General features: G+C 41.0%; 1 protein-coding gene across 1 annotated transcript in view; it reads left to right on the top strand.

Annotated features, from left to right (window-relative positions):
• SORCS3 (sortilin related VPS10 domain containing receptor 3) overlaps nt 1-13,172 on the top strand; it is a 587,799-nt gene that overhangs the window by 295,344 nt on the left and 279,283 nt on the right. Inside the window, exon 4 of the mRNA XM_022568819.3 lies at nt 10,333-10,491. Within this exon, the coding sequence (XP_022424527.1) occupies nt 10,333-10,491 (159 nt within the window). The remainder of the gene's footprint in view (nt 1-10,332; nt 10,492-13,172) is intronic.

The following is a 13,172-nucleotide window of genomic DNA, read 5'->3' on the forward strand; positions in this document are numbered from 1 at the left end:
GAAGTTACAGGGTCAAAGGTATGAATATGTATGAATCTTGTTCCATCTTGCTGCATTGCTTTCAGAACAGTCATGCCAATGTATACTTGCATCAACACTGACTGTCTGCATGTTTCACTCCACTGTCTTGGCCATGGTCACCAATATCCTCCGCATTGCTAGATTCAGTGGTCAGTTCTCCAGAACTCGTCTTACTGCACTGTCAACTGCATTTGACACAGTTGGACACTCTCTTTCCTGATACACTTTCTTTCCTTGGTTTCAAAGTTTTGAGGACATCACACTCTCCGGGTCTTCCTTCTCCTTCTCACACTTCATTTCTGGTTCTTCCTTATATCTTTGACCCTTAAACAGTGTGTTAGAGCCCAGTTCTCAGACTCCTTTCTATCTATATTTGCTGTCTCTGTGATCTCCAGATTCATGTCTAAATGCTGTTCAAACACTGAAGTCTTATCTTACCTTATCTGCAGGCCAGCCCACTCTATCCACTGTCCACTCATCAACCCCTCTGGATGTCTATTAGGCACCTGAAACCTGGCCTTTTCAAAATCATATTCCTCATTGCCAAAGCCCCCAATCTGCTCCTCCCGTAAGCTTTCCTGTCTCATAAACAAGCAATTCTGTTTTCCCACTTGTTCAGGCCAAAAACCTACCTGACCATTTGAGTTATTTCCAAGTTTTGATCATGATAAACAACACTGAAATGAACATACAGGTATAAACCTTTTTATTTTCTAATGAGACCCCTCTCTTTCTCTTACTCCCTACAGCGCATCTGTAAGCAGACCTTTTTGACTTTTCCTTTATCCCCACAGATGGACCACATCTCAGTAACTGAGACGGCACTCCGTCATCAGCCTGTCCCACCTGGATCGTTTCAGTGGCCTCTTACTGGTCTCTCTGATTCTTTACCTGCTATCCCCCACCTCCCACAATGCTCTATTCAGCTGGAGTTAAAGGATCAAAATACAAGCCATAGCCTACATCACCTTGCTCGAAGCCCGCCAATGCTTTCCACATCCCTTGGGATAAAGCCAGGGTGCTCATATCACCTACTGCCCCCATGCTCAACCCTCTACTTCCTTCGCTCTGTCCTAGCTCAGTGGACTCCTACATCCTTTCTGAAATGTCGCCTTCTCAGTGAGGCCTTTCCTGACCCTGCTACTCAAATTTCAGACCCTCCCCTTCAGTACTTCCTACCTCCTTTCCTGATTTATTTTAATCTAAAGGACTCGTCATCATCTGATAAGCTACGTACTTTACCTCTTTGTTTGTGTATTGTCTGTTCTCCCCTCACTAGGATGCAAGTTCTCTGAGGGCAGGGTTTTTCATTTGGTTTGCTTATTGCTCTTATCTTAGTCTTTATAGTACAGCCTGGCATAAAGTAAGGACTCTGTAAGTAATGGTTGAATAAATAGTGTTTATACGTCTGATTCGTTTTCAGATTTTCTTAGCAAGTTGTTTTATCTCATCTCATATCTAATTTTTATTTTTCCCCCCTGGTACACGGGCCTCTCACTGTTGTGGGCTCTCCCGTTGCGGAGCGCAGGCTCAGCGGCCACGGCTCACGGGCCCAGCCGCTCCGCGGCATGTGGGATCTTCCCGGACCGGGGCACGAACCCGTGTCCCCTGCATCGGCAGGCGGACTCTCAACCACTGGGCCACCAGGGAAGCCCTCATATCTAATTTTATATTTTTCTTTCTGCGTTTTTTTTAAAATTGTGGTAAAATACACATAACTATAGTTTACCACCTTAACCATTTTAGCCGTACATTTCAGTAGTGTTAAGTACATTCACGTTGCTGTGCAGCCAGACTCCAGAGCTCTTTCCGTCTGGTGAAACTATGCTCATTAAACAGCAGCTCCTCATTCTCCGTTTTCCCCCAGCTTCTGGCAGCTGTTTTTCTACTTTCTGTCTTTCTGAATTTGACTAGTCTAGGTACTCTAATAGAAATCATACAGTGTTTGTCTTTTGGCTTATTTCACTTAACATAATGTCTTTACGTTTAATCCATGTTGTAGCATGTGTCAGAATTCCTTTCCTTTTTAAGACTGAATAATATTCCATTATATGTGTATACCACATTTTGTTTATTCCTCCATCAGTGGACACTTGGGTTGCTTCCACACTTGGGCTATTGTTAATAATGGTGTTTTGAACATGGATGTACAAATATCTCTTTGAGATCCTGCTTTCAATTCTTTACGGCATATATCCACAAGTGAAAAGGCTTGATCATATGTAATTCCATTTTTTTTGAGGAACTACTATACTGTTTTTCACAGCAGCTGCACCATTTAGAATTCACATCAACAATGCACAAGGGTTCCAATTTCCCTAAATCCTCACCAGATATATATTATATATATATATTTTTTTTGAAAAATGTCTATTCAAGTCCTTTGATCATTTTTTAATTGAGTTGTTTTTTGTTGTTGTTGATTTGGGATTTTTATATTTTTTTTTCCTGATTGGCCTCAATGATTGTTGCTTTACTGGTGATGCTTGAGTTAAATTCTGAAGGACAAGTAGAAATATGCTTAATAAAATGGGTTGGAGTGGAAAGGTGAGGAGTCTAATCTTGGTAATGAGAATGGCATGTATAAATACTAATGGGTGAAAGGGACTTGCATATAAACATAAATATGAATTGATGTTCTACCTGAAAAATGTATATGTAGTTTATAAATTTTTCCCAAAACAAGATATATGTGTGTGTATACATATATATATACATACATATATATATATATATATATATATATATATATACTTATAAACGCACAAATATTGTAACAAGGTTTCTCAGTAGCAGCACTTTCGACATTTTGGGCTAGATAATTATTTGTTGTCCAGTGCTGTCCTGTGCGTTGTAATTATTTAACAGCATCACTGGCCTTTACCCAGTAGATGCCAGTTACTCTCTTTCCTGACCCTAGTTGTGACAATTAAAATGTCTCCAGGGAGGGGGACTAGATGAAATAGGTGAAGGGGATCAGAGGTACAAAGTTCCAGCTATAAAATAAATGTCATAGGGGATGTAATGTACACATAGAGAATGTAGTCAATAATATTGTAACAACTTTGTTTGGTAACAGGATGGTATCTGGTCTTATTACAGTGATCATGTCAAAATGTATAAAAATACAAATCAGCATGCTGTACACCTGAAAGTAATATAATATTGTACGTTAATTATAACTCAATAGAAAACAATGTTTCCATACATTGCTAAATGTCCCCTGAGGGCAACCCCCTTTCTTGCCAGGTATAACTTCTGATATAAGAGGAGATGTTAGGTAGAGAGATAAATAGATAGATGGGCGGTGGGGAGCGAATACTGGTATATTGTTATATTGTGATTAAGACCCTTATCTGTAACAGGCTTTATTTGTGTGTAAGTCAATATTCAACAACATATTGATTATGTCAGTAGGTTTAGGGGTCAGCCTAAAGAATATCTCTTATATTCTGTGTGAGCTTGTATTGATATTATTGTTATTTCTTACTGAGCACTAGCTGTGCTAAGAGTCTCCCATTAGGACTCAATTATACAGTAAATTATAGCATTTCTGCTTTTCTATTCAGAGGAAATCTACTTATTCCTATTCAGAGACTGTTTTCAAAGCATTGAACTACAATTTGTTTCCTTTGTGTTTCTGGGATTCTGGCAGAGTAAGAGACTGAGAAACCTATAGCTTTCACCCCATTTTATAGATTGCACACAGGAGAAACAGAGCATGGCAACTGAATAAATAACGTATTCATTAGTTTTACAATTTGGGTATTATAAGACTCACCCAGCAGCAGGAAGGTGGGCATTCTGGAAAGATTTCTGGGGAGGATTTTGACATCTTCAATACTAAGTTTGACTGGTTTAGACACAAATAAGCTTATAGGCTTCTGAAAATCTAAGTTGCTGAAGCAAAGCCTTGCCTGATTCCTGACTTACATCTGTGTCTTTTGTAATTTGCAACCCGCCATTAAAATTAGGGCCACCATTATTCAAGTTTCCCAGGAATTTCCTACAAAAAGAATTACTGGTCCAAAAAAAGAAAGAAAAAAAAGATATTGTACCATCTGTATGTTGATAAACTCTAAAACTTGTCCATCTCTAATCTGAGATACAGACAATTCATGTACCATAAATGCCCAAATCCATAGAGACAGGTTGTATGAGGTTCTTACCCCTAAGGCGGTGGTGTGTTTAATTCCTTCATGGGCCAGAGCCTCCCATTGAAGAGATGAGAGTGGTCATTCAAAGCGCAATGGTATTTAGGGAATTGACAATTACCTACTGATTGGTGTTCATTTTGGCGGTGTTGCTATTTGCTAATAGAGTGTGTTTTTCTTAAAATGTTACTAGGAATGTAAAATAAGTGTAAGTTGTAGTTTTGTTCTCCCTCATCCTTTCACATTTTTTAAAAATTGTGGCACTAAAATGTATAACGTGAGAGCTACCCTCTTACCAAACTCTTGCAATTGCGCAGTGCAGTATTGTTAACTATAAGCACCAAGTTGTACAGCATATCTCTAGCACTTGATCGTCTTGCAGGCCTGAAGCTTTATACACATTGAACAGCATTCCCCCTTTACCCCCACCACCCATCCCTTTGGTTTTTACCTACAAAACTCAGGGAGCCAAGAGGGAGGCAAATAATCCCCAGATCTCCAACCTGCTTGGCATCACTTCTGACTTCAGTTGTGCTCTTATCCTGGGTGATTTATAGATCCAGGTTCATGTTTATTTAGCCATTAAGGCCCTGTGCTAAGCTCTTTAATCATTATCTCATTTAATCCTCTCAAGAGCATTGTGAGTTAGAGATAATTATTATCTGTTTTTTTCATAGGTGAGATAACTGATTGGAAAAACTGGGTAATATCCTCACGTTTACACATAAAGTAGCAGACTGAAGATTTGAACTCAAGACACCTTCCCCCAGAGCCTATGGCATTAATAACTCTGTTCAACCCGAAATGAAAGACCCCCTTCTCCTCTTCCAGCACGTGCATACACCCACTGCAGATCTTGTGTCAGGACAAGCTAGAAAAAGAATCAAAGCAAACTGAAGCAAAAGCAAAATAAAACAAAACAAAAAATCTCCAGTGGGAACCCTTCCCTGTTTATATTAGCAAAATCACATAAATGCAGAATTCACAGGTGTCTTAACAGGTATTGCCATAAATTTTATATGTATATCCCTGCAATTAAAGATTCAAAGGCAAGGGTTGTAAATTTCTTTGGGTCTGTAGGATCAAACTGTCATAACTATGCCAAGAGTCACATTCCTATTTCATAAATTCAGTCCACAGACAGATTGAATGTGAGTAAAATTTGTTTTGTAACAATCTCATTTTAAACGTTTTAAGGAGAGGTGTATACTTTCCATGTTGGCATAGTTTTTTTTTTTTTTTTTTTGGCGGTACGCAGGCCTCTCACTGTTGTGGCCTCTCCCGTTGCGGAGCACAGGCTCCAGATGCGCAGGCTCAGCAGCCATGGCTCACGGGCCCAGCTGCTCTGCGGCATGCGAGATCCTCTCGGATCAGGGCTCGAACCCGTGTCCCCTGCATCGGCAGGCGGACCCTCAACCACTGTGCCACCAGGGAAGCCCCTCGGCATAGTTCTTACTACTCCTTGTTTTGCTTTATCTGCTTTGCTCACTTAGTTTACCTGCTTTGCCCTCTTAGGCATTTACCTTTGAAATCCCTTCTTTCCAGTAACAATCTTGGTGGACATGGGATGATTTTCTTTGTATATGTAGTTATTGAAGTAGTTATGTAGATTCATACACAATATACATATTTTACCCTGAGGCTTAACTTCTGCTGAGGCTTTGCTTTCTGATTCTATTTATGTTAATATTATGGTTCCCTCTTTTTCTTTTTCTTTTTTTTTTTAGCGCTAACATTCTATTTCTCCTTTGGTTTCCTATTCATTAATTCTTCATGTCCTCTTGGCCAAAGGTGGATATGAGTTAGAGGAGGAAAGGGGCTTTCTTGAAACTGCTTTTGGTGTGTGGATTTCTTAGCGTTGCTTAAAAAAGAATAAAGAGCTGCTTCTCTGACATTCCCTTGTCCCTTGGTAAAGCACAAAGTGCTAAGATTTCAAGGTCCAGAAAAGCATTAGTGTTAGTGTGTGTGTGGCAGGAGGTGGTGGCATTTGAGTCCATCAGAGGAGGTAATAGGCAAGTTGCTTTCCTCCTCTGAGCCTCAGTTTCTTTACCTGTAAAATGCAAGTAATGATATGTCACATAATTTGTTTCAGGTTTCGATAAAATACCCTGTTAAGTGCCCAGCACAGGTTAGGATCCAAAACATGTAGGTTTCTATGTCCCTCCTTCCATTCTTCTCAGACACTAGGATTGAATACAGACACTGCCAGTGATATCAAAGTGTATAAAAGGATATTTTTTAACATCTTTATTGAGGTATAATTGCTTTACATTGTTGTGTTAGTTTCTGCTGTACAACAAAGTGAATCAGCTATATGTACCCATATATCCCCATATCCCCTCCCTCTTGCGTCTCCCTCCCACCCTCCCTATCCCACTCCTCTAGGTGGTCACAAAGCACCGAGCTGATCTCCCTGTGCTATGCAGCTGCTTCCCACTAGCTATCTACCTTACGTTTGGTAGTGTATATATGTCCATGCCTCTCTCTCGCTTTGTCACAGCTTACCCTTCCCCCTTCCGATATCCTCAAGTCCATTCTGTAGTAGGTCTGTGTCTTTATTCCTGTCTTACCCCTAGGTTCCTCATGACATTTTTTTTTCTTAAATTCCATATACATGTGTTAGCATACGGTATTTGTCTTTTACGTCTGCGTCTTTATTCCTGTCCTGCCCCTAGGTTCTTCAGAATCATTTTTTTTTTTTTAGATTCCATATATCTGTGTTAGCATATGGTATTTGTTTTTCTCTTTCTGACTTACTTCACTCTGTACAACAGACTCTAGGTCCATCCACCTCACTACAAATAACTCAATTTCGTTTCTTTTTATGGCTGAGTAATATTCCATTGTATATATGTGCCATACCTTCTTTATCCGTTCATCTGTGGATGGACACTTAGGTTGCTCCCACGTCCTGGCTATTGTAAATAGTGCTGCAGTGAACATTGTGGTACACGACTCTTTGAATTATGGTTTTCTCAGGGTATATGCAAAAAAAAGGATTTCTGATGAGAATGTCAGAGAAAGGTTGCAATAAAAATGTCCTCTTGCCAACAAAAGCACCCTAAAACCAACACACAATCTCAATAGACCTTAAATATAAGTGTATTTCTGTACGTGTGCATGCATATATGTGCCACAGTGATATATGTATAAGCGTATGTGTGCACACACATATGCCTCATTTGTGTGTGGCTTAGTGTGTTTGTATATGCAAGTGTGTAGTGTGTGTGCAGGAAGAAACAGGGCTGGACGAAGAGAGTACATGGCACTAGATATTTGATGGTAACCCTTATTCAGTATATTGTAACTCATGGTATATAAAATAAAGTTCATTTATGATGTTGGTCTTACCTTCTAATTAAAATCATAGGCATGAAGCTTCTTTATACCTGCATAAAATAAGCAGTTTAATTTCTCTGCACCAGGGGAGAAATGATTTCATTGCCTGTTATGTAGCTCATCGGTATGTGCCAGGAAGCAAGAGAAGGTGGTTATGATAGCTTCATTCTTTCCCTGTATATTTGTCCTTGCAGACTCTGCAAGGAGCATGGGTGCATCCTCTTAGATTTTTTCAAGGGCAGCAGGGGTGCTTTTACCAGTAGTCCCTACCCTTCGCAGTGCCAAGGGAGGAGAAAGTTATTGTCTATGAATAACCCATCTAAGAGCTTTTCCCCTAGATTATTCACACATGAATGGAAAAAAAGAAAAAAACCATACTGCATCCATTTCTCAGAAACTTGCTGATAACTAGTAATAACTTATTTCAATGAAGCCAAAGCAAGTATTTGAGAAAAAGAAAGTAGACTTGTCTTGGAAGCTATAAAGGAATAAAAGAGGAAAATCACTATGAATCTTAGCAGTTAAAGGCATTGAATTTGTTTAAAGCTTACCTCATAATACTAATATATACTATGGGTAAATTTTTAAAATCCTAGTATTCAATAGTTTTATAAGGTATGGAAATTTTTTTTTACTTTACTCGGTACTTTGGACCCCATGGTGCAGACTGTGTGTAGCAGTAGCCCTAATAACTGGTGGCAGTACAGCCCAAGACAGGACAAATTATAAGAGGAAATAAACTCATTCAGTCACTGGGCAAACATTGGAAATTCAAAGAAGTTGGGTGGAGCTGGGTGATAAAGGTCAAAAGGGCTTTGTTGCTGATGGAACCAAACACATACACAAGGGGCAGATCATACTAGGCTATTTTAAGAATTTTAGAATATAGGAAGATCAAAGATAAGCCACTGAATGGTTTTAGATTATTCTGACCACAGTGTGCAAAGCGAATTGGAGGGGATACTGGTTGAAGCTGTGAGAATGACTAGGGGTGTCTTACAGGAATCCAATACAGAGATGGTCACATTTTGGACTAAGGCAATCACGATGGGCAGGGAGAGAATGGATCTGATTTTAGAGTTAATGAGTAGGTAACATACGCAGAGCTTAGAGACTAATTAATTATAGGAGGTGAATGGAAAAACAGAGTTAGCGGTGGTGTTGCGCATTCGGCTTCTCATGGGATGGGTGGTTGGTGGAAACACTCGCTGAACCAGGAAGCCCTGGGGGGGAAGAGGGCTTGGATGAGGTACATCCTGGGGCATGCTGAGTGTGAGGTGTTGTGAGACATCCAAATAGAAGAAGGCACCAGGCAGCTGAGTTTTCAAGTCTGAAAGTCAGAGGAGACCTCAGATTGACATTTAATTTACGAGTTGTCTCCAGAAAGGTGGTAATGAGAAAAATAAATAAAAGTGAGGGTGGAAGTGGTCACCGAGGAACAGTGTGTTGAGCGAAAAGAGAAGGAAGTCAAAACTGAGGGTTGAGGAATAGCCATATTATAAGGGTAATCAGAGAAAGTTGAGTATTCAAAAGAGGTAGAAAGGAGAACCAGAGAAGTACGGTGTTACAGAAGCCCCTGGAAGAAAATGCTTCCAGAGGGACGGAATTGTCAGTGGTAACAAAGACTGCTAAGTGTTTAACTAAGGGACAGCTAGGTCTGAGTATCTCAGTGTTTATTGGATTTAAATACTAGAAAATCACTCACACCTTTAGTGAGACCAATGCCACTGAGGTCCTGTGAGTAGAAGTCAAATTGCACTGACTGGAGGGGCTTTTAAATCCTGAGAGGTCGATAGTAACCATAGCTATCACTTGTCAAAAATATGTACTATGCCAAGCATTCGACGCCAGTTCTTGGATTGTCAGATCCAGTTCTTGTTGAGGAAACCAAGGCCTCCAGAGGTGAAGTAGCTTTGCAAGGTGACAGTATGACACAGAAGTGTTGATACTTGAATGTGCTCTTTCAGGTGCCAAAGCCTTTTCACTACACCGCTCTGTCCATTTGGCTTGGGGAGGACAAACTTTCCTGAGCATCAGTATTTGTCCCAAAGGCCTTTGGGGATATGTGCTTTGGAAAACATCTAGAGCAAAAGGGTCATGAAACCACTTAAATCAATTACATCACTAAAACAGTTTAGAAAGAACAAAACAGTGGGATCTCTTTCATGACTAAAGAGCAGTAAGAGCAGTAGCGTGATGAAGAGTGACATGGAGAATTGACTGAGGGAAGATGAGGAAGCAGAGGTGTGATGCTCCTAAGGTCAGGGGACAGAGGACCACGGGAATAAACTTCCAGTACTTAAAAGTACAAGTACAAAAATCAAAAATGAAGGTATTTAAAAGAAGGACCTCGGGCTTCCCTGGTGGCGCAGTGGTTGAGAGTCCGCCTGCCGATGCAGGGGACACGGGTTCGTGCCCCGGTCCGGGAAGATCCCACATGCCGCGGAGCGGCTGGGCCCGTGAGCCATGGCCTCTGGGCCTGCGCGTCCGGAGCCTGTGCTCCGCAACGGGAGAGGCCACAGCAGTGAGAGGCCTGCGTACCGCAGAAAACATAAATAAATAAAAATAAAAGAAAAGAAGGACCTCAAAAAAATGAATCCTCGTTTGTATGCAGACCTAACCTTGAACAGTATTTTAGCTCAATTCAGCAATGAGGAACTAAATTGGGTTAGAAAAATATCAATATTTCATCTAGAGGCCCAGATGCCCCTTTCTGTGCTGTGATGTACAAATACAGATGACTTTATATTTATGCTTTACTTTCTTGTATTTATTCTCTCCTACTAACTCTGTCTATATTTTCTCCTCTCCCCTTTAGATCATGCTTCTTAGTGATCCTGAGATGGAGAGCAGCATATTGATCAGCTCAGATGAAGGGGCCACCTATCAGAAATACCGGCTCACCTTCTATATCCAGAGTCTGCTCTTTCACCCCAAGCAAGAGGACTGGGTGCTGGCCTACAGTCTGGATCAAAAGGTGAACAAATACCGCTTTCATTCATGTCCTGTCACTCAGGTACCACCCGGTGAGAAGCACTTGCTTAGTCAATCCCAATGTTGGAGGGGATTCGGTGATACTGTATCCTTCCAGCCACGCTGGCTGTGTCTGCAGCTGACTGACTTTCCTGTCTAGGCTTTCATAACAAAATATGCAGGCGGATATATTTCATTTACTGACAATGTTATTTGTCATTTCACAGGCTTGAGGTAGTTTTCTCTATGATTTTACTCATTTGACCTTTAAAACAACCTTGTGCTGTAAGTAGGAAATGTATATGCATAATAATTTTATGGAACTATGGTAAACAAAGGTGCGGAAAAGCTAAGCTGCTTGTTCAAACACAGCTACTAGCTGGAGGAGCCAGGGCTTGGATGCTGTTGTCAGACTCCAAGTCTAGGAATATCCCATCACACCTGCTGCTTTGAATTGGAATATAACTATTGTTCTCAGTTTAGCAGAGGGAGGGAAGCCTCAAACATGTCCATTTCATTATTTTTTTTATTTTATTTTTTTTGCGGTACGCGGGCCTCTCACTGTTGTGGCCTCTCCCGTTGCGGAGCACAGGCCCCGGACGCGCAGGCCCAGAGGCCATGGCTCACGGGCCCAGCCGCTCCGCGGCATGTGGGATCTTCCCGGACCGGGGCACGAACCCGTGTCCCCTGCATCGGCAGGCGGACTCTCAACCACTGCGCCACCAGGGAAGCCCCATTTCATTATTTTCTAAAAGTACATCCAAGATAGAGTAGCCCAATGAGTCCTTCCCTTTGAGCTTCAGATCCATACATCCGGCTGTGTACTTGACCTTGTCTCCTGTATATCTCAAAAGCTTCTCAATTCAACATATTCTAAAGATGAACTCTTGACCTTCCCCCAGCATAGTTGGTTCTCTTCCAGTATTCCCTAATTGTACTCATTTAGTTGCAAACCTAGGAGGTATCCTTAATATTTCCTGTAGTATGTGTTCATACTATCACCTGAACAATATATTTCCCAAATGAAGATCTTTTCATGCCTTTGCTTAAACTCCTTCAGCATTTTCTCATTACTCGCAGAAAAAAAGACCAAAGTCCTCCGTAGTAGGCTCTATTAGCACCTACTTGGTCTGGTCCCTCCTTCTCTCTCCTGACTCACTGTTAGCACTTCCCTTTCAATGGCCATCTTTCAGTCCCCTCCCCGCCCCAGCTGTCCCCCTTGCTCCCTTTCCTGGGCCTGGGATCTTCTTCCCTAAAGTACACCTCCTCACTGTCAGATCTCAGATGTAGCATCACTTCTGCAGGACGTCTTCCCTAAGCTCCCTGATAAAGTTAAATCCCCCTTGGTGTTCTTTCTCGTAAGGCTATGCACCCTTCCCTTCAAGGGTACCTGTCACGGTTGAGATTTTCCATTGACTGATGTGAATTTGGCATCATTGGCATTTCTCACTAGATTGCAAGCTCTAGGAAGGCAGGACGGTGTCTGGTTTCACTCAGAGTTGTAGCGCCAGACCCTAGGACAGTGCCTGCTACTTACTGATCATCAGTATTTGTTAGGCAAATGAATTAGTGGATGAATGCATTGGTGCTATGGTAATGAGCCCTTTATAGCTGATCAACTTATACCTAAGAGACTTAATTCTTCTTTGTATTTCCTGCTTTCTCCAGAACCTTATACAGTGTTTGATGCCAAACTATTGTGTAACAATGTTTCAATCAGTGAAAGGAAATGGATAATTATGAACACTATATTGCGTAGAGATATCTACAGAATAACCTTGGTTGAAATAGCTTCTTCTTTCTGTTCTCTCTTAAGTCCTGAAACAGTTGCTCTTCAGTATATATTTGAATATATAATTTGTAAATGAGTGTGTGTGCATGTGCGTGTGTGTGTGCGTGTGTGTATGAGATGTCAGCACCTTTAAACAATAATTTCAACATAACCTTTATATCTCTCATTAATAGAGCCTCATGGTAGGCGCCAGGTGCTAAATGCAATTCCCTAAGGACACCCACATGACATTTGCAGAGCAGAAGCCATTGCAAATACATTTCTTTCATGACATCAGGTGGATATTGTATGAAAGACTTAGCCAAATGTCAGATAGTCTGTGAGTTTAGATGCTTAGTATAGCTAGGAATTTTGAAGATGCATTGAAAAAAAAGTCATTTGGATGTTAAATGGCATGGTAATTTATTTAGATGAAACTCAGAACCCTTAACCCATGTTTTTACTTATGCAGAGACAATCTAGGTTAGAGGCAACAGACGTCTCATGCCAAGAGGTTAATAAACCAAATGCAATATGCCTGTGTGTCTATAGAAGGACTCTTCCTTTTCTCCAACTCCACAGCACTGAGAACATCTACGGCATTGCTTGTGATGTACCCTTGTGGATATAATGCATTCAAGATACTTCCCTACTCGGTGGTTGCTTTTTCACTTGGTAAAGATATTTGGAAATGTGGCAGTGGGAGCTGCTGGATTTTTCTAATCACACTGCACATTTCCGGATGTATTCTTCCTTAATTTCTCTTTCTTGTCGGCATCTTTTGTGTGAAGTGGCTGAGTGTTCTTCAGGTCCATAAAGTTTCTAACCAGCGCCCTGCCACTCTTTTAAATAAATGGTGTGAGGAGGTCGATGATGCCCCTGGCAACATTTGTAGAGATGCCATAAAACATCAT

The sequence above is a fragment of the Delphinapterus leucas genome, chromosome 16 (assembly GCF_059928025.1).
Source record: "Delphinapterus leucas isolate spDelLeu-1000000601 "Yukka" chromosome 16, BTC_Dleu_Yukka2, whole genome shotgun sequence".
NCBI classification, from domain to species: domain Eukaryota; kingdom Metazoa; phylum Chordata; class Mammalia; order Artiodactyla; family Monodontidae; genus Delphinapterus; species Delphinapterus leucas.